At 34.0% G+C, this 27,636-nt stretch overlaps 1 protein-coding gene across 3 annotated transcripts in view; it reads right to left on the reverse strand.

The window, feature by feature from the left end:
* Positions 1–8,010: 8,010 nt before the first annotated feature.
* PKN2 (protein kinase N2) overlaps positions 8,011–27,636 on the reverse strand; it is a 193,418-nt gene continuing 173,792 nt past the window's right edge. For all 3 annotated transcript variants that reach the window (XM_004483583.4, XM_058303216.1, XM_058303215.2), the window contains 7 exons: positions 24,356–24,532; positions 19,269–19,331; positions 18,115–18,191; positions 14,905–15,047; positions 10,862–10,969; positions 10,575–10,655; positions 8,011–10,488 (listed from right to left, as the gene is read on the reverse strand). In XM_004483583.4, coding sequence (XP_004483640.1) covers positions 10,285–10,488; positions 10,575–10,655; positions 10,862–10,969; positions 14,905–15,047; positions 18,115–18,191; positions 19,269–19,331; positions 24,356–24,532 — 853 coding nt within the window. In that variant the 3' untranslated portion in view covers positions 8,011–10,284. The remainder of the gene's footprint in view (positions 10,489–10,574; positions 10,656–10,861; positions 10,970–14,904; positions 15,048–18,114; positions 18,192–19,268; positions 19,332–24,355; positions 24,533–27,636) is intronic.

The following is a 27,636-nucleotide window of genomic DNA, read 5'->3' on the forward strand; positions in this document are numbered from 1 at the left end:
AAAAAAAAGCAGGATGGAATAAGGCAATAGAATCAGTGTGTAAAGGAAAAGCAGGTGCCAAGGAGGCATCAAGGTTCCCTTAAAAATGGGATTGCAATTTATTTACTTTATCCAAAGAGCACTGTGTTTGATAAGTCCAGTAATGATAAATGAGAAATAAAGCCACACATCTCTCTTAAAGTGTATAGATCACTACAAATCTCTGGAAGTCTACTAAGCAGTTTACAAGCACTTTGATGGTCAGAGATAAGTGTACTGGGATTAATTTCACATAAATTTCACATTTGTAAAAGGTAAGAGTACTTACTGTTTCCACAGAAACTCCATTCTTTTTAATTATTACATTCTTAAATATTTCATGCACTCTTCAGATTAGTCAGTGGTTAGATAAGGAGATACAGCATTTTCATATCATTTGCATAGTGTTTACATTTGGTTTGCATTTTTTTTATTGTGTTGCATTATATCCATATGTCATAAGAAACAAATATTTTTGAAAAATGTTTAATCTATCTTGATTTTACTTTTGGGGGGGAGTAGACTATTGACTGGTCTAATTTAAAATCATTTTGGCAACTTCATAGAGGTAGTCTTGAGGATTAAATGAGATCACAGATGTGAAGCTACTTAGATTATAAAATATTACTCTTGTACTTATAGAAGACAAGAAATCTGATACTACTATCACAAGCAGGCAATGGCTTGAAGACAGAGATGCTGTAAATACATGAAGAGACACAAGTGATAAAGTAGATCTGAATAGGAGAGGAAAACATCAAGGCCTAGAAAGAATTTGAACTGCTCTAGCGAACAGTTCTATGCTCCAGGAAGCCTGAAACCAAGATGGCGAACTTGATATCCTGATTTTTTGGCTCTCTGCTTATGTGTTCCTGCTGGGAGAGGTCAAGTAGTGATATTTGAAGGAGAAGCAGGTTATTCCACATCACAAAGCAGGTATAACTTACACAAATCCAACCATACCTACATGGCATACATGTGTACACAGAGAGAAAAACAAATTTAAATAGTGTAACCAGTCTTGCCTCTTATTCAGCTATCTCTTAATGAATCTATCTTTCAGAGCAAGTATGAAAATAGAGCTGAGTCTAATATCCTTCTGCTGGTCTCAATTTCTGCTTTTCATATTGTGTACATCTCACTACACTAAATGATTCCATAGCTACGATTTGACTGTTTAGGATGCATCATAGTTCTTAAATCCAAGCCAACCGTGTAAACCTATGGTCAACCTAAGAAACATACGTGTATTTCATTTCTATTCACCAATAAGCTGCTTTTGCCAAAGAGACAGTATGTCTTCAATGTATGCAGAAATAGGGCAACAACAATATCACCCTGATTCTAGATTGACAGTTTTTCAGTACTCTGAAGATAACATTCCACAGTGACTTCCATTATTGCTATTGTGTATTTTTCCTTTGTAGACAAATTAATCCTCTCCCTGTGTGGTTTCCAGATGTTTTCTGTGTTCTGTAGAACATTATACTTTTGGGATATTTTTCATTTGGTATTTTACAGTCATTATATCTTTAAATATCTCTCCTCCATTCTTCTTACAGTCTTTTCTGTCTCCACTCTTCAGAGGTTTCATATTTCCATCATCGAGCTATTTTGGATTATTTCTTCAGCTATATCTTTCAGTTCTCTAATTTTCTCTTCAGCTCTGTTTTACCTTTCCACTGAGTTTCTGAGTTTTATCTTCCATTTTTGGATTTTTAAAATGTTAATTTCTTTGAAACTTCATTTACATGTTTATCCTGGTAATTTTATTGAAACATTTTACATAAGTATTCTATAGTGTATATCTGAGAATTCTAGTATTTACAATCTTTGGGAGACAAGAATCTAATTTTATTTAATTTTTCCTAATGGCTCTCCTTCAAGGTGGTTTGCTCTCATGTGTTTGACCTTTAAGAGTGTATTATTTGAACTTGATATCAATCTGTGGGAATCCTATGGTGGCATCCTGGAGAACTTTCCTACAGAGTATTTGCTTCTGCTGACAGCAAAAGGGTATTCTGCAAAACAGGACTCGAACTCTAGAGGATTTTAGCACAGAACAAGTGTCTTGCTGCTTTTCTAAGGTTTATTATCCCCACAGTGGTGTTCCCACAGGAAATTGATCATTAGTAACTCCACTTCTTCTGGCTCTCCGCTTGTACAAAACCAGCTCCTTGCTATTTTGGCTCCTCTCCAACTTCCTGCTGCTCTAGCCTAAGCTTTCCTACTCTGTGGTGTCCACTATCAGCTTCAATTCTGAGTATCCTCACCTTTTAGGTTAACTAAAGCACTAGTCCCTCCAGGATTTTGCTCCAGTTTGACTGTGGAGGAGGGCTACCTGGAGAACTTTTTAATCATTCTTTTAATTAGAAAATAAGCGAAGTTACAGAACAATCATGCATAAAATACATGATTCCTATATACCATCCTATTATTTACACCTTGCTTTGGTGTGGTACATTTGTTATAATTGATGAAAACACATTTTTATAACTGTACTATTACTACAGTCCACGGTTTAACACAGGGTCCACTGTTTTTGTCATGTAGTTTCATGTTTATTTTTAATTATCCAAGTAACATATCTGCAACCTAAAATTTCCCTTTTAACCATATTCAAATATATAATTCAGTGCTGTTAATTACATTCACAATATTGTACTAACATCACAACCATGCATGCATTAGCAAGACTTTTCCATTTCCCAACTGGAAACTCTATATTTTAAGCCTTAACTCACTGTTTTGAACCCTACCCTGTCTCAGTAACCTATATACTGAAATCTGACTCTATGAGTTTGCTTATCCTAATTAATCCATATCAGCAAGATCATACAGTATTTATTCTTTTGGGCCTGGCTTATTTCACTTAATATGTCCTCAAGGTTCATCCACGTTGTTGTATTTACCATGATTTTATTCCTTTTTACAGCTGACAGACAGTTGGGGTGCTTTCATCTTTTGGCAACTGGGAATAATGTTGCTATGAACATCAGTGTGAAGATAGCCGTTCAAGTCCCTGCTTTCAATTCTTTGGGGTATATATATCTAGAAGGGGAGTTGCCTGGTCATACAGTAACTCTCAACTTTCTGAGAAACAAACTGTCTTACACAGCAGCTGCACCATTATACATTCCCACCATCAATGAGTGGTCCTATTTCTCTGCATCCTCTTTAACAGTTTTTCTTTTCTTTAAAAAAAAAAAAAACTCCAACAACAAACAGTAGCCATTCTAGGGGGTATGAAATGGTATCTTACTGTGGTTTTGATTTGCATTTTCCTGATGGTTAATGATGTCTAGAACTTTTCATGGCTTTGGCCATTTGTACATGTTTGGAGAAGTGTCTATTCAAGTTTTTGCACATTTCTTAATTGGGTTGTCTTGTGTTGTTGAGTTGAAAAATTGCTTTATATTTACAGATATAAAACCCTATTGGATATGTGGTTTCCAAATATTTTCTCCCATTTTTTAGGTTATTTTACTTTCACAATAAAGTCCTTTGAAACGCAAAAGAAAAATTTAATTTTGATGAGGCCCTGTTAATTTTTTCTTTTGTTGGTTGTGCTTTGGTTGTAAAATCTAGGAAATCATTGCCTAACACAAGGTCCTGAAGATACTTTGCCTGTTTTTGTCTAGGAGTTTTACAGTTGTTCGGGCTTTATATTAAGTCTTTTGCCCATTCTGAGTTGATTTTGTATATTTGTGTAAGGCAGGGGTCCACCCTTCATTCTCTTGCAAATGGAGACCCAGTTTTCCTAGCACTATTTGTAGAAGAGACAATTCCTTTCCAATTTAGTCTTTGCCTCCTTTCCAAAAATCAGTGGTCCATAAATGTAGGGTTGACATCTGAGCTCTCAATTCAATTCCATTGGTCTTCATGACTGTCCTTGTGCCAGTACCATACTGTTTTGATTACTGTGGCTTTGTTGTAAGAGTTAAGATCAAGAAGTTGAGTTCTCCAACTTTTCTTTTTCAAGATGGATTTGGCTGAGTTCCATACTCTTTTATGCCTTTTATTTCTATTTCTTGCCTAAGCTCTGGTTAGAACTTCCATTACAATATTGGATAACACTAGTGACAGTGAGCATTCTTGTCTTGCTCCTAGCTTAGAGGGAAAGTTTTCAGTCTTTCACCATTAGATACGTTATCTATAGGTTTTTCATAAATACCCTGTATTAGTCAGCTGAGGTGCTGATGTGAAAAACCAGAAATCTGTTGGCTTTTATAAAGGGTACTTATTTGGGATAGAAACTTAATGTTACCAGGCCATAAAGCATATGTTACTTCCCTCATAAAAGTCTATTGCCACATGTTGGGGCAAGATGGCTGCTAATGTCTGCTAAGAGTTCAGGCTTCTTGGATTCCTCTCTTCCCAGGGTTCCATTTCTCTCTGTGCTCAGCTGCTTTGCTCGCTCCACAAGACCAGCAGTAGACTATTAGGTGAACGGCTCCATCTTTCTCCACAGGGCTTCTGCCATGTCTAAGGAACGATCTCTGTTCCTCTGTGTTCTTCTCCTGTGTGTTCACTTCCCAGGCTCCAGCTCAAAAACTCCCAACTCTGTCCTTTACCATTTTGGGGAAGGACTTAATGCTGTACTGATGTGGACCAATCAAAGTCCTAATCATAATTTAATCAATTAAAAGTGATATTTCTGACAGACCAGTTTACAAACATAATCCAGTAACTATTTTTGGAATTTATAAACAATGCCAAACTGCCACAATGCCCTTTATCATGAAAATTAAAATTCCTAGTTTTCTAAGCGTTTAATCATTTGATTAAAAGGGGAGCTGGATTTTGTCAAATGCCTTTCCTGCATCAATTAAGACAAGTCCTGTGTTTATTTTCATTCACTTAATGTGGTACATTATACTAATTGATTTTCTTTATAAGATCATTTTGCATACTCATTTTTTTAAAAGATTTTTATCCCCTTCTTCCCTACATAGTTCTCTCGTCTGCTCATTGTTTGCTTGCCTTCTCCAGGAGGCACAGGGAATCAAACCTGGGTCCTCCCACATAGGTGGGGAGTGCTCAACAATCTGAGCCACATCCACTCCCTGTGAGCAGCAATGTCAGCTGACCTGTGGCATCTGCTCATTTAGGCCTATGCTCACTGTGGCAGGTGTGGTGTCTAGCTTGTTGGGGCAGGTGAAGGCATCTGCTTGTCTTCTTTAGGAGGCAGTGAGACCTCCCGTGTGGCAGGTAGGTACCCATCTAGTTAAGCCACATCTGCTTCCCTGCATAACTCTTTTAATGTGTTGTTGAATTTTGTTTGCTATTATTTTGCATCTATATTCACAAGACATATTGGTCTGTAATTATCTTTGTTTTCTGGTTTTAGTATGAGGGTGATACTGATCCTGTAGAATGAATTAGGGAGTGCTCCCTTGTCTTCAGTTTTTTGGTGAGCATTTGAGAAGGATTGGTGTTAATTTTTCATGGACTGTTTAGGAAATTCCCCTGTGATGCCACCTGGTCCTAGGCTTTCCTATGTCACTAGGTTATTGACTAGCAATTCAATCACTTTACTAGTTGATTTAAGATCTTCTTCTTTAGTCAGTATATGTAGTTTGTCTGTTTCTAGAAATCTGTCATTTCATCTAGGTTAACTAATTTGTTGTTGTACAGTTGTTCACTGTTGGGTCAGTAGTAATGTTGCCCTTATTTCTGGTTTTAGTTATTTGTGTCTTCTTTTTTACTGTCAGTCTAGCTAAAGGTTTGTCAAATTTATTGATATTTTCAAAGAACCAACTTTTGGCTTTTTGGATCATCTGAATTTTTTTTTTTTTTTTAATTCTCTATTTCATTTACCTGCATTCGAATCCTTATTTCCTTCCTTTTGCTCAGTTTGGGTTTAGTTTGCTCTTCTTTTTGTAGTTCTTCAAATTTTGAAGTTAGGTCTCTAATTTGAAATCTTTCTTCTTTTGGAATGTAAACATTTAAAACGATAAATTTCTCCTCTCGCCATGCATTTGCTGCATCCCATGAATTCTGGTATGTTGTATTTCCATCTTCCACAAGATATTTCCTAAATTTCCATTGTGATTTCCTCATTAACCCATGGCTTGTTAGAGTACATTGTTTAACCTCCACATATTTATGGATTTTCCTTTTCTCCCACTGTTATTGATTTCTAGCTTCATCCCATTGTGGCTAGAAAAGATATACTGGATGATTCAAATATTTTTGAATTTATTGAGACTTGTTTTGTGACCGAAGGCATACTTATTCTGAAGACTGATCCATGCGCCCTCAAGAAGAATGTGTATTCTGTTGTTGGGTTAAGTGTTTTATATATGTCTCTTAGGTCTTGTTGGTTTAGAGTATTGTTTAAGTCTTGTATTTACTTATTTACCTTCTCTCTAGATGTTTTATCCATTATTGAAAGTGGTGTACTAAAGTCTCCTATTACCAAAATAGAACAATCAACTTCTCCCTTCAAGTCCCTTAGTATTTGCTTCATATATTTTGAGGCTCTGTTGTTGGTAAATAATGACTGTCTTTGTCTCTCAAAAGTTTTAGAGATGAAGTTTTTTAAAAATTGATATTAGTATATCTACCCCAGTTCCCTTTTCATCACTACTTGTCTGGTACAGTTTTCCACATGTTTTCACTTTCAACCTGCCTATAAATTTAAGGTGAGTCTCTTGTAGACAGCATATAGTTGTGTCATGCTTTTTTAATCTATTCTGCCAATTTTTGCTTTTTGACTGGAGTTTAATCCATTTACACTTTCCTATATTTCTGTACCCCACATTTTTTTTGTGTTTGTTACCACGTATATATTTGTATATTATATGTCCAGAACCACAGATTTATCATTATCTTTACGCATTTACATTTAAGCACCAGTAGGAACTAAGAAGTTACATACCAAAAAATACAATTCAAGAGTATTGGCATTTATAATTACCCAAATGGATAACTTTCCCTCGGGTCTTTATATTTTATGCGGCTTTGACCCACTGTTTAGTGTCCTTTCCTTTCAGTCTGAAGAAAGTTTTGACACTTAAATTTAGAAGCTATTTAAATACTTACCTCTTGGGGAGCAGATGTAGCACCTGCCCCCTTGTACGAGGTCCTGGGATCAATTCCCGGTACCTCCTTAAATACAAACAAAACAAAACAAAACACCTGAAACTTACCTCTAATTATATGCACACACACAAATATAAATATATGTATATAATTTAATGATAACTTTTGCTAAGTCTGGAACCAGATAAGTGTATAAGGCCAATATCTAAGAGAAATACTACATCTCAAAAGACGGATGACAAGTAAGTAAGAACTCTAAATTAAAGAGTATGATCCATGGATTGGCATTTGTTCCTTTGGCTTTCCCATATTCATCCTTAGTTGCTTTGGGAAGATTGCCTCCAAAAATGTTTTTAGATTTGAATCTACAAAGTAGCTTTTACACAGTATCTAATGGCAATTTCCATTATGATCATAAATTTGTGTTAGAGGGATAGCATGGATCATTCTGTATTCCCCAAATACTCCATTTACAATTTTTTTATGAGATGACTATACAATGGTGAATATTGTTTCATTAATTTGCATTTTTGGAATATTCGGCTTTTAAAGTAAAATAAGTTAACCTCAAACAAAAGAAAAGTACATATACTACTGTTTGCATTTTAGATAGCATTACTGCACATTAATGCATACTGTTCTTCATTTACGAGGACTTTGTTGCCTTTTTTCACCTCACTATTCAGTGTCTAGTACAAAGTAGGAATTCCATAAATATCTGTTGAATGAAAGATGCTATTAACTATACAGAGTAGAATGTAACTTCCCTCATTTTCCCCAGTGGACAAGTTGCTCCGAATCTTCACAATTTAGCCCTTCCTCAGGACAAAAAGTATCTGCAAGAAGACTAACTGAAGTTAATTAGTCTTTGAGATCTTGAACAAAGATAATGCAAATTTTGATCAAAAGCAAGTTTCTAAAAGGAAATAATAATTAAAACCAAAGTTACAAATTACAATCTATTCAAACTTTAATTTGTGCATTTGTGGTAATTCATGACTGCAAAACACTTTTTTTAGAATAACATAAAGGCACATTTCATTTGAATGCATAGTGTACCATTCTAAAACGTCCTAATTTCCTTACAAAGTGCTTGAGCAGTCACTTACACATACAGTAATAGCAAAATATATTTACACTCTATAGTTTAAAATTTGAAATCTGACTAAAAATATATATATTTTTAAAACTACAGAAAAGTTAGTGCTTTTTTTCAGCTTAATTGTATGAATATACCCTGCTCTAATTTTTTTAGTGATTGACTTCAATTAAAAAATTCTGTACAGTGTAGTTACAAAATGCTATGTCAGTTTTAAACGCTAAAAGCCTATTTTAGACATTGCTTTCTATGAATATTTAGAACCAAAAAAGTGAGCAAACTGTACCTCAAAAGTATTTAGTGTTTTTTTTTCAATGTTAACACTGTTTAAATTAAAAAGACAATTAAGCTAAATTCTTCCATTCTCCTTTGCCAAGGAAGTTAACTAAAATTTAAAAATAACTTTACATAGTATATTGTTCGCTATTTCTACAGGACTTTCCCCTAGGATGTTGGGTAATAATCAATTTCAGAGGTACTATGAATTCTCTCTGGACAATTTTAATTGTTCTTCAGAGTACAACAAAAACACTCCAACATATTCTAGGCAAGGCTAAAATACTTATAAATGTTTTTAACTCAACTGTCTAATATCAGTGTACTTTCATCTTTCTCATAGGATATAAACTAAACTAATTTTAAAGAGATGAGCTCAGTGTGATTAAATGGTTAATTCAATATGGTTAGTTAACAACTTGGTATTCCTGAGGTATAATGACCCTAACATGCTAAGCACAGGATCAAAGATGTTACTACTGAACTAAGAAAAAACAGTGAAGTCATAGACTTAGAGGGGGAAAAAAAAACACCTCACAGCAAGTGGAAAGTCAAAGTTGGTAAAAAGACTTTCCTGTAAGAGTATTTTTTAAAAGCCACAAACGGTCCCTCTGAAGAGTTATAAAACGTATTTGATCAAATTATTTTTAAGACTTTTGAGGTACAGCTTTAGTGTTATAATAATTTTATAAAATATAGACTGTTTTATCAAAAATATTTATACATTCTGTTACAATATATTGCTTTTACCCTCAGAAACTGCCAATATAAAACCTGGATCCTGTGGCCTAAAATATACAAATGCACTTCATGTAAATGCTGGAGTCTGAGGTGTCTGCTCGGCCACTGACAAAAGTAAAGAAGTGGTGAAATTAAATAATAAGCCTACAACATAAAATACATTACAACTTGCACATACATATACATGTTCACAGCATGTATACAATGATAATCCCTATGGTTTAACAAAGACATAATTACCTTCTACAGCAGACACAAGAACAAGATGAACTAAGTTGATAAGTGTAGAACAAATATCAAAAAGGGGATAATCAACTCACTGATTTTGGAAGAAGCATGACTGAACATACATGAGTGTCTAGTCTTTGGGAATGCATACAGGTAATATATTATCTTGGTTCAGGTGATCAGAAGTTTTCAGTTTTAAAATTTTAAGTCAATGCTGATGTTTAGTTGTTTCTGCTTGTCTCTGAATTGTTATAACAAAAAAATTGTTTGGCAAGTAGCTCTGTTGGTAAGCTATGAGGCTCTGTTACATGGTTGGTAAAGATAAGGCAATAAAAACATTTTCTCCTAATAAATATAGAAAATTTATAAACAAGGCATCAATTCATTCTGCTTTTTAAAAAAGTCAAGCCCAAAATGTGCTCAAACTATAACTACATTTTTTGATTTTAAAGTCATTTAAGAAAATAAGAGCATTTGCCTTATTCAAACAGAATTGTTCTGTGAATCGTATAAGCATTCCAAGCCTTTTCTCTTTTTGTAAAACACAGCTAAGTGAAGTTAACTGATTAATCTTTCTTCCACTTAAGGCAGACATATGACAAAGCTAGGTACTGTAGAAGTGTTTTCTTTCTTTTTAAAAAAATAGACTATTGATTCAAAAGTATTCATTTGTGATGAACCTTTCCATGGCTGATGTTCACTCTGTTTAAACTCCATGAAACTGTTTCCAGTGCTCAAATTTACAATGAAAATATACTGAGAAGCCACTTTTGAAGAAGGTGTTGGAATAGTACTTTTGAGAGCAAATAAAGGGTTGCTATTCTTAAGAGGTCTTCTTGTGAGTCAGTCTACGTGGTTTCACAGTGTCTGGTAATTTAACACCAATCAGCAATGTAGTCAAAATCTCTGAACATTTCCTGTTCCTCTTCTGAAAGTATCCTGGGTTCTCGAGGAGGAGTCAGAATAGGTGCTTCTGAGGTAAATTCATCATCAAAATTACTAACATCTTCCCGTCCTCTAATGGTAGGTACAAATGGTGGCTTTACTTTTTTATCCATCAGAGCACTCCAATCAATTAGCTGGATCACAAAACACAAAATGACCAGTTTAATTTCCTATTCCTAAGTGTTCCATTGTCACAAAAAATTTAAATTTTCATACTAACCCGGAAAAATGGGTGTTTTTTTACATCTTCTGCATCTTTCTCACCAGCTCCCAGGCGCCGCTCAGGATTTCTTCTTAACAGCTAACATAATGTAAAGTATAAAAGTTAAAATAAAACCAGAATTTCACTATAAGGCTTCTCATAATTTCAAAGATTTATATAGCTCTTGTATGTGTCTGTCTGAACCATGAAACATCTATGAACTGAAAAACTTCTAAAGTTCTACTGGGAAATTTCCTTGTATATATATAAAAGATTTAAGTAGTTTACAAACCACTGATTCTTACCCTTCTCATTATGGAAATGGCTTCTGTAGATAAGAACCTTGGATACCTTACTTCATCATTTACAATACTGTCAAAAACTTCCTCTTCATCATCACCAGGAAAGGGAGACTGGAAGAAATATCTTTGAGTGAGTTAAAATGAGTTTCAATATATTAAAATGACACCTACCCAAAGTACAATGAAGAATGAGACAGTGGGGGAGGGGGAAGGGGGTTGACTTCCTTCCACCCCAAACCCACCAAACCTACAAACATAAAAAGGGCTTCATGAAGCCCCAACAGGTATTTACCTTTACTCAGATGCTACGCCATATGCTTACTGACATCTCTTTTAAACTTATTTTATAGTCCCTTCTAGCAAACTTGTCATATCATATATCATTTCATTTTTCATTTAATTTCTTTCCATTCCATTTCATTCTGCTCTAGTCCATTTCATTCCAGTCACTTATCTATCTGGCCAGACAGTCAATATTTAGAGTACCTACTAGACAATGGGGAATATTCAGATAGTAGAATCGTCAAGCAGCTCAATTTTTGTAAAGACAGAGGAAAATGGGTAAGTTAAATATAGTAATAAGTGATACTATAGAAAAAAGCACAAAGATTGTGCATATAGAGTAGTTAAGGATGTGCTCTGGATTTTAAAGTAAATTAATGGTTGCAAAAAAGAATTAGAGATTGGTACAATGATGGCACCAAGACATAAGTGTCAAGAAAATTAGACTGGAAAACTTTAAAAAGTAGACTGAAGAACTCAGAAAGCACACATTTCCAGGCATATTTAATGTTCTATATAGCACAATAACTCTTGGTGCATTTCAATAAGCACCATATGGAAATCATTGCTCATAATGACCATGAGTTTAAAAAAAAAAGCAGTTACATTATATTCAGTATAACCATTTGATTCACAAAAGGATAAACTCTCAACTATGTTGAACACGTGGCTATTAAATGTGACATATTTCCTCAGAATTTCAGATGGCTTACAGTCTGCTTAATTATTTTCATATCTCAGGAAACAAATGTCCAGGTATCATTTAATACTTTAAAATGACAGAAAAAAGTTGTAAAGCGAATTCAGTAACTCTAACCCTATTTATCATTGGCTCTTGAAGAAATATAGGCTTCCTTACCTTGTTAGGTTTGATTTGGCTGCCTGTCTCCCTTAAGGGATCAAAGAATAAGAAAGAGCCAAGCAGAAAGCAAAATTAATGGAAAGGGAAGGATCTTTGACTTGAGGAACCTGTATAGTTGAATTCAGAACCTAACTTCCTTAGGCTGAGCTTCCAATCTTATTCCTTGTAATTAAGAAATTTTCAAACCTTTCAGTTACCAAAAAACTATATGTTCAGTCACTCATGCAAAATATTTACTATGTAGAACAATCTAATTTCTTTCTGGGACTGACAGCAAGTTAGGGGAAAATTCTATTTTGCAAGGTTTTTTTTTTATCTTTTTTTAAAAAAGATACATAGATCACACAAAAAGTTACATTAAAAAATATGAGGTTCCCATACACTCCACTCCCCACACCACCTACTCCTCCCTCTTCAGCAATTTCTTTCATTAGTGTGGTACATTCACTGTATTTGATGAGTACATTTTGGAATACTGCTACACAGCATGGATTATAGCTTATGTTGTAGTTTACACTCTCTCCCAGTCCATTCAGTTTTTAATTTGGACTTTGTTAATACAGGTTGCTGTTGGCTTCTATTTGATTAGTCAATTCTGTACTTTGAAAACTGTCTCTCTGCAAGTCTCTGAATAGCAGAGATATCTACATATTTGTTAAAATATTAAAATACCTTGTTTCTACAAATATAAGCGAACAGGGCTAAAACAGAAGGATGACAAATGTGTTCTTAAGCACATATAAAAAGAACCCAATAGTCTGTTCATAGGTCAATATTCATAGTATCTAACTCCAGTTCCCAAGGGTCATTTCTGTATTTTCTGATATCTTCACTCTTTTTTGGGAAAGAATACCTGGCACATTAGTTTACTCTTGGTGTCTTTCCAGTCCTTAAAACTAGTAAAAGTATATAAATACTAACTTGAAAATGCATAATAGGGAAGTGGACATGGCTCAACAGATAGAGTGTCCATCTACCATATGGGAGGTCCAGGGTTCAAACCCAGGTCCTCCTGGCCCATGTGGTGAGCTGGCCCATGTGCAGTGTTGCCACGTGCAAGGAGTGCCCTGCCACGCAGGGGTGTACCTCGCATAGGGGAGCCCGACACACAAGGAGTGTGCCCTGAATTGAGCTGCCCTGTGTGAAAAAGCACAGCCCACCCAGGAGTGGCACCGCACACATGTAGAGCTGACGCAGCAAGATGATGCAACAAAAAAGAGACACAGATTCGCGGTGCCACCGAGAATGCAAGAGGACATAGAAGAACACACAGTGAATGGACACAGAGAATAGACAACGGGGGGGAGGGGCGGGGAGAAATAAATAAAATATATCTTAAAAAAAAAAAGAAGAAAATGCATGATACATCCAGGTAGTTTGCAATTAAATATTTAAACTACCAAAAATCATATGCTTGCTTAAAATTCATTTTGCATATTAGAGATGATATGCACATTTGTTTGTGATAAAAGTGAGGTTTAGGTAAAGTTTATATCTAATGTTATCTATTATTACAAATAATTACAAACTACCTGGATGTATCTTTTTTTTAAAGCAAGGAGTTTAAGTATTCCATTTTACAGAAACAAACTTTATGAGTACTTCTGGCACTTTCAGAAAGTAAAGACTTCTATGGAATAGACCTAAAATAAATCTTTCTACCCCAAAACACCAGACAGCAGCTTTTCTAAATAGGGGGTAAGGATTTCAGATTTGGACCGCTAGTCTAAAGAACAGAAACATGGTTGTGTGGATTCAACAGCATACCTTGCAGGTAGCAAAGCATAATGGCTTAGAAATAGGTTCTGAAGTCAGAATGCCAGGGTTAAAATTCCAGCTCCACCGCTTGGGAGCTGAGGAACTTTAGGCAAGTTATTAACCGATTTTCTCTCCATTTATGTATATGAAAATGGGGAAAGGACTTGTATCGACATCATAAAACTGCTATAAAATTAAATAAGCTACTATTCATAAAACAGAATAGTGCCTAGCACATGGTTACCACCATTTAATTAGCTATTTGTTTTCCCGAGTATTCACTCCCATTTACATAACAAAAGTGGCTGTCTATTTGGATGAATTAACATGTAAAAATTACATAAGATAATTTTTCTTGCATCTCCAGATCACTGAGTCCCTCTGGTAGTTTTCAATTACTTGTCAAAGATTTATTCCCTTCCCGAGTCTATCTTAATTCATCATTTCTAATAACTTATAATACAATAGATTAGCTAGTCAAGTGCCTTATTACTGCTTTATTTAATATCATTTCTTCTTAAATGGTAACAATTTCTACATACAATTATGTTTCTACAGAAATTTACATCAAGTTAACCTATAGAAAACATTTGGGAAAAAGTGGTTAAACTTTTTGATTCTGCTCTACCATTTTTGTAGTATACATTTTATTTCCGACCAATATACAGATTGGTGACTTTACAGGTTACAGTGTACATTCTTCTTCTTAAGTCTTCCTGCTAGTCTATTCCCTATGAAATGATCAATTTTATATATTATGTCTTAAAATCATAAAATATAACCACAGTAGAGCAGGTGTAGCTCAGTGGTTGAGCACCTGCTTTGACTGTACAAGATTCCAGGTTCAATTCCTGGGACCTTCTATAAGAACAAAAACAAAAACAAAACAAAACAATATAACATAACCATGGCAAAACTGAAATAAAAGGAACTATTTTCAAAGCATTGGTAATGCATTTCACAGATCATATAACCATCTAGAAGACAGTGAAGGCATTATGGAAGCATAGCCTATTTTAGTATACATAAATAAAAACTTAAGTTTCACTTAAGCCAGAGCATATGAGGTGGCTTTACAAATGACACACTTTATTCTTTCAATCATCTTTACTCGGCTCGCTCTCACCTATTTTATACTGCTTACCTCACCAACAAGCATTTCATATATAAGTACACCAAGACCCCACCAATCTACAGCTCTGGTATAGGATGTTTCTGTTAATACTTCTGGGGCAAGAAATTCAGGAGTGCCACAAAATGTGCTTGTTCTATCCCCATATCCCATTCCTGAAAAAGGAAAAAGTTAAATAATTGTTAACAGAAAAAAAATCTAATTTCTTTCTATATAAATGTAGCATAATAATTAGAAGATAAAAAGAAGTTAAATTAAAAGCTGTGCATTTGTCTGTGAAGACTAAATTCATACATATATATAAGTCTTTTTAAAGAAAATGGTAAGGACTGGTATAGAGAAAATTGTGCAATAGCAACTCTACTATCTAATTAATGAGTAAGAATAAATAAATAAAATTCCAATGCTTCCTGTCAGTCACTTATTTTCTTTTCCTTGTCATTACTTTACAAGGGTTGGTAAGAAGTCATAACAAAATGAACTGATTTTGAGCTTCAGTTTTTACCTTTCCAATTCAACCTTTTAAATAAGTTTATTTAGTTCATTCTAAAAATAACATAAAGTATAGTTTGGAAAACACCAAAAAGCAAACCACTGGATAATCAAGAGTTGACCAAATGTGTCCTATAATATAAGAATATGGGGTTAATAGTTTAGCTAACTGATTTGCAAACATGTTCCTTATACTTTGGTAATATCATTAGTTAATCAAAAATGTACTCTATTTATTGAAGATAATGTCTCCATGTATTCCAAAGTGTTATAAAAATTTGAAAGAAAAGCTTTAGTTCTAAGTTCAAAAAGGAATGCACACATGAAGACTCAGAAACATAAATGAATTTGTATACCTATGGTCCAAGACTTGAAGGGCATAAATGACAATTACATTAAGAAGGAAGGATATATATTTTTTGGCAATTTAAAAAAATATCATATTGTTGTACTAATAAAATATTATTTTAAAAAAGAGAGTTGATATATCTATATAAGTTCTACACAAGACTTTTAAGTGACTTGGTCAAGATTAGGAAAAAAGTTAAATTTTTGCTTTGTCTTGTTTGTAGTAATATTATAAAATCTGTTACGTTAGAAAAGAAAAACTCTCAATTCTAAATTTTAAAAGGCAAACATATACAATAGTATTACAGTTACCAAAGCAGGCCAAATTAGATAGGACTTCAAATTGGAAAAACTCCATGGAATTGATTAATATCAGGCTCTGGAATCATAAAAGACCTGGGTATAAATCCAGCTTTGCCACTTGTTAGTTGTGAGAGCTTGGCAAAGTTACCTAACCTCTCTAAGCCTAAGTTTCCTTGGCTGTAAATGGATAAGATTGTTATGAGGATTAAAAGGGATCATGCAGATGAAGCACATGGCAAGTGACACAAAGAAAGTGTTTAACAACTGTTAGCTGTTATTATTATAGTCTACTATGTAAATTTTTATGATTATGAAGAACATAATAAGTCTGGTTGTTCAATACATATTTTCTGTGTACCAACTATGCATTAAGTGATGGAAACCCGAAGATGAGTAAGTCATAATTCTTTTCTTTAAGGAACTTATAGGAAACTGGAGGAAAAAAGATATACTTTGGTAATTTTATAATGAGTTGACCCCATCCTTCATTGAGATTAATGATAGTGGTAGATAGACATAGACTACAAACAGTTGCCTCTTGCTAGAGGAGAAAGTTTTAGGGAGAGAGCAGCAAGAGATCAGTGCAGAGTGGTAGAGAGGCAGATCGGAAAGAAAACTGCTAGTAACTGAAAGATTTTCAGCAGGGGTGTGCCATGGCTAGACCTGTATTTGTATGGGCCATGTTAATATTTTACCAAGAGCATGGTAGATTGATTTCAGGGAGAAAAAAAAGTAGAGACAGGAAAGAACAGTTAGGATGCTATTTTAGTAGTCCTGTCAAAAGAAGACAGTTGGCAGAAAGAGGAGAAATGATATGTTTAAGACGTATTTGGGAGGAAATATCAACAGAATTTGATAAATAACTGGATATAGAAAGTGAGAAGTAAATGACGTCCATGACAATTTCACATTTTCTAATTGGGAGAATGAGAGGATTATGTTGCTATCAACTAATAACTAGACTATGTGAGGAAAACTATTTTGTTTGTATTACATTTAGGGTACCTATTGACTATTCAAGTAAACCTGTCTGATAGATAAGTTGAATATATATGTTTGGAACTCATAGGAAAGGAAATAATAGATTTAGGAATCAACTGTCTAAATAGTTAAAAACTAGACCGAAAAGCTGTGGGCTAAGGGGAGACTCTGAGTAACAAAAGCATTTAAATCAACAGTGTCCAATACAGAGAAGATAAGAGAAAAAAACTTTTTCTGGATCCGGCAATTAGGAGGTCAATGGGTACTTGGCTGACACATATTTACATAGCTCATTCATTCATTTATTCAACTACTTATTAATTGAACATTCGTGGAATATTTATGATATGCTAAGCACTACGCTATGTGCTATGGAGACGAAGTTAAACCACCAGTGTAGAGGGGGTAGGTGACAGATAATAAACAGCATTGTGACAGATACTTACCTCTAATTCTCACAGTATTCCTAAACAGGAGTGCTTATATCCATTTTATAGTTAAGGAAACAGACTCAAAGAGGTTAAAGGTAACCAGTCCAAAGATACATAGTAAAGGGCAGTGCTAAGACTAAAACTTAGGACTGGCTGGTGCCACTTTATGCTTTCTTATGCTACCTGTGATTTCAAATATCCCCTGTTATTTATTTACTTTTGATATATAGAACACATTCTTTATATATATAAATATATATACATGTATTTTTTTTTTTCTATTTAAGAATGTTAAAATTTTTAAGAAGCTGGAGACAAGTTATTAGTCCTTTATAATTCATTCTGTATAGGCCCAGCAGAGTGAACAATTAGATGCTTAAATAGTAGTATAAGAGTAGTGACAAAATTATTTATCACAGAAAGATAATCTCAGTTTATACTAAGATTTCTGGAAATCTTAGTATACTCAATTCAAAGATAAATTCTTACTCATATTCAAAGATGAAGTCTTAGTAATGTGGTATTTAGGTCACATCAACAATTCACAATCTCTTATTGGAGAATTAAGTTAAAAATACATTTTGCTTTCCAATGACAAAGTTGAAAACTATCAAAACACAAGGGAATAGTAATCTATTAGAAAAGAAACTTTAAAACATTCAATTACCTTCTTTGCAAAGACCAAAATCAGCAATTTTCACAAAGCCCTCTGTATCTAGCAATAAGTTATCCAATTTCAAATCTCTGTTAAGGATGAAAAGTGCAAAATGAGAGAAACAATAAAATCAGTGGATAATGTAGCAAAAAAACCATTTCAACAGGAGTCCTACTTTGTATTTACTAAAAACTGGTTTTACAGATTATGGTTTGAGACTTAAATACTGAATTACAAACATTAGTTTTTCTCCTTTTGGCAAGTTTATAGCTCAGCATAATAGAGTTTCTGAATAATTTCCCCCATTATAGAGAAAACACAAATGTATTACAAAAAGGAATGAACATCCATCATCCCTCCCTCTGTTCATCTGATCATCTACCTATCTAGCATAGAAAGAGTTTAAGTACTTTTAACTTAGGTTTTATAAATTTATAATTTGTGATAATTCAGTGTGAACTAAGTTTGAAGTTTATCTATATAGTATTCACAAAAAAGAATTGTCAAGTTAATAGTAAATAAAGTGTCATGGGGCAGATTTAACCTTTAGAAGGTTAATTCAAAATAAAAAACTATCCATCCATATTAACTGACTGCAAACTAAACTAATTGAAAAACATTTTATCCTTTGAGTAAAATATACCAACCTTGGAAATACTGTTAGAAATTTGAAAAAATCCAATTTGTAGTCTCCTGATTCTTATTGGTCTTCCCATAATTTGTTTGGTCTTGAGTAGTGTTACTCAATCCAATACTTTGTCTGGTCCAGAGCAATACTATTCAAAGTGTGGCCCATAGATTGGCTGCTCCGCCACAAACTATTTTTAACTGGCCTACAATTTGTTAATAAGCTTGTTGCCAGTACATAAATCAGCTATGTAATTAAATACACTGCTTAGTTTACTTCTCAGAGAGACTTTCTTAATGAAGGAAATAATGCGCTGTTTTACATTTAGGCACAAGCTATTTATTTTATCATGGACACACATTCTGAAGTAGTACTGGTCTAGAGAGGTTTTCTGAAGTGGATCAGTTGAATGATAAATGTTCACTAGGATAAATATTGTTGATGAATTAAGTTGTCAAAGGCCAGCTCCTAATTTAGGTATTTTAATTAGGGAATGTGCAGAGGATCAGGAATGAAGTAGTTTAAAAAATTTACTTACCTATAAACAATTTTGTGTTCATGTAAAAACTGCAACCCAAGAACTACACATGCAGCATAAAATCTGTTTGAAGAATTAAATTGAAAGACATTTAATAACTTTCACTGCTTTTGAATCCCAGTTTATATCTTTATGCTTCAAAGTAGGTCTCTGGATAATTAATCTCACAAATATTTATTTAGTCCTTACTATATGTCAGGCATTGTACTAGATATTGGGGTGAAATTAAAGTGAGAAAAATACAGTCTCTACATTGGAAGCTATTAACTTTTGTCTTATGGAGTCACTGAAACCTCATAGGGGAGATCTGTTCTGGTTCTGTATGAAGAATTACAATGTGCCATTAGGGTAGAAGGATAGAGTAGAAGTATTCTGGGAGAAATACACGGCGTTTCTCAAACAAAGATAAAAATATAAAAAGGAATACAAGTATAAAAGGCATTACATATTTGACTAGCAATAACAAGTTTGGTGTGGCTGAAGTAAAGAATATGTATATGTGGGGAAAAAGTAGTGGGAGATGAGGCTATAAAAACAGGCTGGGGTCAGGTTGTGAAGGACCTTGAAATGTATTATAATTACTGAAATTTCTTTTCGTAGTGATACAGAATAAAATCATTTTAATCAGGTGGTAATGATTAGATTTATGTTTCAGAGAGGATTTTTTTCTAGTAGTAGTAGAGTGAAGTTGACGTATATATAAGTAGATAAAGAACGGCAATGGGGAAAAGAACAGATAAGGTATTATGATAATCTAGATCAAAGATCATAAGAACTTCCAATGTAGAGAGTTGGATTAAAGAGAAACTTAAAAATTATTATACCCCACTCAGCTAACATGGAGTTGAAGAATGTCAACCACCACACCATGGAGCCTAGAGTGCCTACAACTGAAAGCAGGAGGATTGCATCCAGTATCCATGTGGAATCTAAGCCCCCACTTGACACAGATGTGCAATAGACACAACCAATCCAATGTCCACAGAGAAAATGTGGCATTGGTGTGGGAAGGGTGGCCATGGTGGCTGCTGGGTGCGGGGAAAGGGAGGAAGAGATGAGATGGGGAGGTGTTTTCGGGACGTGGAGTTGTTCTGGGTGGTGCTTCACGGACAACTACGGGACACTGTAGATCCCCCCAGGGCCCACTGGATGGAATGTGGGAGAGTGTGGGCTATGATGTGGACCATTGACTATGGGGTGCAGTGATGCCCAGAGATGTACTTACCAGGCGCAATGGATGTGTCATGATGATGGGAGAGAGTGTTGCTGTGGGGGGAGTGGGGGGTGGGGGCGGTTGGGTTGAATGGGACCTCATATTTTTAGAATGCAATATTTTTCAAAAAAATGAATAAAAACAAAAACATTCCTAGTTAAAAAAAAAATTATTATAGGACTTGGTGGCTCATTAACTGTAGAGGATGAGGGAGAGGGAAATGAGGATGATTTTCAAGGCTTCCTTCTTAGTGGAAGGAATAGGTAAAGAAAATAGAAGTAGTAAAGTTTTTTTTTTTTTTTTTTTTTTAACAGAAAATGAGTGGCTATTGATATGTTGACTCTGAATTGCCCGTGAGGCAGACAGAGAGATCTAGTAGTTGGATATATGTTTGAATCCCAGGAAAACTTGGGTCCAGCTAGAATATTAGGACTAGGTCATGTTTTTCTTTTTCAGTATTATAGTCTAAATGCCTAGCATAATACCAGATATATGGTAGATTTACTGAATAAGGAGGGAATAAAAAATGAATGAATAAAAAAAATACAGAACTACTTTTAGCATGGAAGGAGTTAGGAAAATTAGTTCTTAATCATACAAGTAATGAATGTTCTCTCTACAAATATACACAATAACACTCCCTTTAAAGTTCACTATTTCATTCACCCATCTATCCATCTCTCCCCAAACCCACTATTCTCCATAGAGATAACTGCTCTTACCTGTTTTATGAACGTTTTTCTGAATTTTCAGAATGCATTTATATATACAAGTTGATAATATAGCTGTGTTTTGGATTTATTTAAAAAATATTTGATTATACATTAGATTTTACATAAATACTTAGCAAAGTTTTAAAGGAGTTAGCTCAAGACTATCAAAACAAATGTTATTCTAAAACTGCTTAAGGCAATTAATTTTATAAACAAGTTTTTAGCAGATTAATTTTGATAGCAAAACAATATTCCAAATAGTATAAGAATACCTTGATTTCTTATTTCTTTCTTTGTAAACAGACTACCCTGATTATACTTAACTTCACAAATAATTTGGGTGTATTATTTAAAAGATATATTTTACTAAGTGCTTAATATGTGTCAGGTACTGTGTTAAAATAGTTTCATTAATTAGCTTATTTCATCTTCAAATTAAGCCTTTAAGATAAACATTTTACAGAGGCAGAAAATGAATCTCACTAATTTGTCTGAAGTCACATAGCTAGAAAACAGCAAAGTTAGGAATCAAACTAATTTTGATTTTATACTCTCAGGCAATAAAAATCCACTGATTGTGTATTATGTGCTAGGCACTCTTCTACGTGCTTCACTGGTAAACAAGATAGACATGATCCTTGGACCTCTGTTTAGTGAGTGGAGACAGACAATAAAACTGTAAAAAATAACTAAGACGATTCCAGGTTGAAATAAAGTACAATGAAGAAAATAAAACAGGAGGGAAGTAAATGTGGCTCAAGCAATGGGGCTCCCATCTACCATATAGGAAGTCCAGGGTTCGATTCCCAGGGTTTCCTGGTAAAGGCAAGCTGGCCTGAGGAGACCTGGCCCACATGGAGAGCAGATGCAGCAAGATGATGCAACAAAAAGAGAAACAGAGCAGAGATGATAAAAGATAAGCAGACCAGGTTGCTGAGGTGGCACAAGAGACTCTCCCACCCTGGAAGGTCCCAGGATAGGTTCGTGGTGCTGCCTAAAAGAGAAGACAAGCAGACATATAAGCACACAGCGAATGAACACAGAAAGCAGACAGCAAGTGCAAAAGGAACGGGGGTAGGGTTAGGGGGAGTAAATAAATAAATAAATCTTTAAAAAAGAAAATAAAATAGGAAATAGAAAAGAATGACCTGATTTGAAGGCCAGTAGTATGAAGGCATTTTAGATAAGAGTGCTCATGAAGGGATCTAAAAAAATGACGTTCAGTCAGATGAGCTTGAACAATGACAGGGAAGTACTTCAGCTTTTGAGTATTGCAACGTAGCATTTTATGCTTGCATTTCACTGGGCTTAACTGTTTCATTTGTGTATCATTTGTATTCTCAACAAAAATAAAAGTTCCTTAAGGTAGAACTGCATTTTACATCCCAATAAAAATCAAAACAAATGCAAACAAATTCCCTTGGTGTTAACACAGGACTAGGCATAGTCTAGATGCCCTGTTTTAATTTCTAACTATTCAGGGAATGAATTACTAGTAGCCCTCTACTACTTTCATATTTTGCCTCTTTTTTGCCCTTATTTCCTAACCTGAAACTTGAAAGTTTAATCAGTATGACTACTGTCTGCTCTATATCCCTCTAATAGTTATGATGAGAATCAGATAAAGATGTGAAAGTAAAAGAGCTAAATAAACGTCAGCTGCAATTTCAGCAGAATATAAACAAGGAATGAAAATTCAAGAGTAAATCCAACAAAAAGTTTAATACTGCTTTGAAGATTTGGGATATGTTTTAGAGGTGGAGTTGACTGGACTTGCTAATGGCTTGGATATTGCATGTGAGAGAAAAAGAGATCAAGAACGACTGTGTTCTGGCTTGAACAACTTGTAGATGGTACTGCCACATCAGAAGATAGTACTGAAGACAAGAAGAGTAGTGGGCCTGGGGAGTGGTGGGACAGATTGGAGAGTTAATGGGAAAAATCAGGAATTCAATTTGAGATGTTAAATGAGAGAAACTTAGTAAACTATACAAATGGAAAAATGAAGTTGGTTGCTGAATATTATTAGAGCTGGCTGGAAGTTTAGGGAAGTGGTCAGAACTTGAGAAATAAATTTGGAAACACCTGCATATAGGTGCAGCTTTTGGGAGCATTGTCCTAGGTTCAAATCCTAGCTCCACAATTTAAGAGTTGTAAAACTGGGATAATAATAGGGGAAATATATATATTTTAGGTATTTGTCAGTATTTACTTTATTCGAATGTGTAAAATCTTCATATGATACTGATTTCAAAAACTACAAAGGTTTTCTAGTGAAAACTTATGCTTTTCTTAGAGGCAATAAATACTTAAGTTTCTTTTGCATTCTTTCAAAATAACATGCAAACAATAACAATGTATATTCTTTTAAAAATGCAAATACAAAAATTTTAAACAAATACATGATACAGACTCTTCTGCACTTTCTATTTTTACTTAATGATGTTAGAAGATAGTTTGTATTTAAAAGCCAATGAGCCTGGATGGCATTCCTAAGGTACAAAAAAAACCTAATAGGAAACAAAAAAGAAATTTTATTAAATGAACCCAGATTGTATAAATTATCAAGTGTGATTTAGGGTAATCCATAAAACATTTAAAATCAACAATGGAATAAATACACTTATATACAGCAAAAAGGCATGTAAGGAGTTCCAATCCTCCTTGCAAAGGTCTAATTTCCATAGGAAAAAAAAAATCTGTAATTCACAGAGAGCACTTTTCCTTTCCAGAGAGAAATCAGTCAGAGAATGTGGCAGTTTGAAGCTGGGTGGACCCAAAAGATCATATCCTTAGACTTAATCCGTTTCTATGCATGTAAACCTACTGCAGATGGGAACTTTTGATTAGATCAGTTCAGTAGGGCAGGACGCAGTGTGGGTCTCAATCCTTTCACTGGAGTCCTTCATAAATGGAGGAAGAAAAGCCTCACACACAGAAAAATGCTCAAGAGATAGGGAAACCCTGAGAGGCTGCAACTTGGTGAGACAGCATCTCTTGATGATGCCTTGATTTGGACACTCTCACAGCCTCAGAACTGTAAGTTTTTAACATAATAAATTCCCATTATAAAAGCCAACCCATTTCCAGTATATTGCATTGGCAGCCTTCAGCAAACTACAACATGGAAAAACTCAGAAAAATGTCTAAAGGATACTCACACAGCTCTTGGTTCAGAAAAGACATCAGTATGAATGTGCATCATTAGGTCCCCCCCGGCAGCATATTCCATTACAAAGCAAACATGCTCTTTGGTTTGGAAACACGCAAAAAGGTTCACCAAAAAAGGATGCCTTACACTATTCACAGTTTCAAAAATTCTTTTTTCACACATTAGGCTGTAAAAGAAAACATTTGAAATTCAATGCTTTTACAAAAGCTCTAGTTGAAAACAACACATTCTTTAAAAATAGCTAAATCCTAAAATAAGCAAAATTTTTAGCCATTATTAACTTTAAACCTAAAAATGTATGTTAGTTTTGGTTTTTATGCCATGAAAACTTTGGGCTACTTGATATAAATAATTTTTAGTATTAAAAAAATAAAGACAAAAAAATATTTTAAGTGAAATAGTTTGATGAAAACTAAAATATGATTAGTATGCCATAAAGATTATGGAGTTTACATTGATAGTATGAGATGAGAATGCATTCGGCTAGTGGTTATAGTTAATAGAAAGAGTTTAATTAGGGGTAAATTATGAAAAGTTACCAGGAATTGGTCAGAGAACTTAGCAACCTGAAGCATAATTTAAAAAATTTAAAGTTTGTGGCCAAGGTAATTTCAAGGATAGTATTTATAATTCTTAAGGTACACTATTCAATTTTTAAAATCATATAAAATACAATTGAGAGGTCAAGATATAACTGGTTTCATGCTGCATAAAATTTTAACTTAGAAAGCTGACTAAATAAAGAGGATACATAGAAAATTCTACAGCAATATTTCAAGGAACCTCCTTGAGAATGATATTTTCCTATAATAGTATAGAAAAATCTATAGCAATTACAGATTTTGCCTCTAAGAACTACAACTGGGGGCTACAAAGAATAGCAGTCTAACTTAATGACTCTAGAAAATTAATTTTGCTCAACTCTCCTTCCCCTGAAAATACATAGTAAATAAACTTGACTTAAAACTTAAAGTAAAAGAACATTAGGTTAAAAGTATTCAGATAAAACTTGTTTTGTTTTTAAGTACTTGATTAAAGACACTAATAGACATACTTTTGACATTATTTGTTTAAAAAGAAAAGTTTGCTTACTTTTTTTGTAAACTTTTTATTTTGAAACAATTTCAAACTTACAGGTCAAGGGCAAACATAATACTTGCTTAGGGTTTGGTTTTTTGTTTATTCCAAAATGTCAAACTCAAACCCTGATGTTTGAGGGAAACAGTCATTCTCCTTCCTTTAGGGTCATTTTAAAAAGAGTTAATTTAAAAAATACTTATTTGGGTACCCAGATTACTTTGTTTATGACTCTGAAACATTAAACATAAATTTGAAAACATTTTGGTTGTCTACCTATTATGTAGATACAGCATGGAATTTTTAAATACTATATTAATATAATAATATATTAAAAAGTAACATAATAAAACCTGTTCAGTTTTAAATACTGAGAGTAAATGCAGCTATTATGATATACTGGGGTGTTTCAACTTCCCTTAATATTGTCAGTCTAGATGAACTCCTACTCCCTGATTTCTCACAATCTGTTTTTAATTTTATACGAACTCAGAAACAGAAAGGTGTAATTGATTTTAAAGCTTTGGATTACATCTACGTCTAATTTTTGTTTTTTTTAATTGGAAATTTCTAAATGTTACTATGAATTAAGACATTATTAAAAATAAACTCAGAAGATTAAAGAAAAAATAATAGTTTTGATTTTTATTACTATTTAAATTTTATAAGAAAATAATATTCTAAAAATTGCTTTAGGCAATATCTGCAAGATGGATACAAACATCTGGTTTATAAAGTCAAACTAAAGTTCGGGTAATGTAGATAAAACATTCAGAAAAAATTAGACAAAACTCGTAAGCTGTTTTGGCCTCAAGTAGATGACAGTCTCTTGTCTATGGTTTACATGTATGGGTGAATCACGAATTCTCAACTGGATAGGCTGGTCACTGAGAAACATTACATCAAATGAGAGGTGTTAGTTTAGACCTGTGTTGAACGAGTAAATGGTGTATGCGGCAGTTTGATATTATTTATGGATTCCAAAAAGAGATATAGATTATGTTTTTAAACTGGTCTGTTCCTCTGGGCATGATACCTTTGACTGACTTAATTCAAAGACTTTATGTTTACTTGATTAAATCAAGATTAGGGCTTTGATTTGACCACACCATTAGGGCATGCAGGGTTGAGTCCCTACCCCATTGGTGGGCTATATAAAAGGACACTCAATCAAGGAGACAGAAGTAGATACACAGGAGAAGATACAGGGAATTAGAGAGAGCTCCACAGACATGGCAGAGGAGAGAATTTGATCCTGGGGCCCTGGAGAGAGAGGAGCCATTCGTCTGATAGTTTGCAGCTGAAGAGACCAGAGGCCTGAGCAGCTAAGGAGGCCTGGAAAGAAATAAGCCCTCCAGCCTACAGATGAGATCAGAAGAAGCTGGGCTCACAGAACCTTAAGAGAGAAAGGGAGGCTGAATGCTCACAAGATTGGCCGCCATCTTGCTTCAACAAGGCTTTACTTCAGAATTAATCCATAATTTGAGTTCATTTAAAAAGAGGTTGATTTGAAATTTTCTACGATTTATAAAGAAGACAATTTTCTAAATAAAAAAATATAATCTTCAGGAGTTCTTAAACTTTTTTGTTCCATGGACCCTTTTGGTAGTCTGGTGAAAACCACAGACCTCTTACTAAGTTCACACTATACTGTGTTATTTAATAAATATATCACACCTGCAACCAACGTGTAGCCATAAGAATAAAGCTTTTTTTTTTTTTAAGAATAAAGCTTTTTTGAATTTCACTTCAAGCTCACAGCCCCCTTGTTAAAAACCCCTGATGTAGATTATAGACAGAAAATTTAGACTATAGAAAAGAACCATCAAGTATTTTAGAGACATCTTTTTAGAAAAATAAACCACTAATATGCAATAACATTGAATTAAAATGATGAAACAGGTACTGAATATAAAGGATTCTGCTTAGTTATACCTTAGTTTGAATTATTTACTATTTAGATGTGCAAGTAATAAGTATATATTATTTATAAAATATGCTGCTGTTTTTATTATTAAATTTGTACTCTTCCTGCTTCCCTCAAATTTCTCTAAAGAATGAGTTTCATTTCTCACTCCCAATTTTTTGTTTTCCTATTTTCTTACCAGTTCTGTTACTTACCAGTTCCCTATTACTTAAAAGTACTGGAATTTAAAAAGTATAGGGATTTAAAACTAAATTATATAAGGATCA

The sequence above is a fragment of the Dasypus novemcinctus genome, chromosome 9 (assembly GCF_030445035.2).
Source record: "Dasypus novemcinctus isolate mDasNov1 chromosome 9, mDasNov1.1.hap2, whole genome shotgun sequence".
NCBI lineage: Eukaryota > Metazoa > Chordata > Mammalia > Cingulata > Dasypodidae > Dasypus > Dasypus novemcinctus.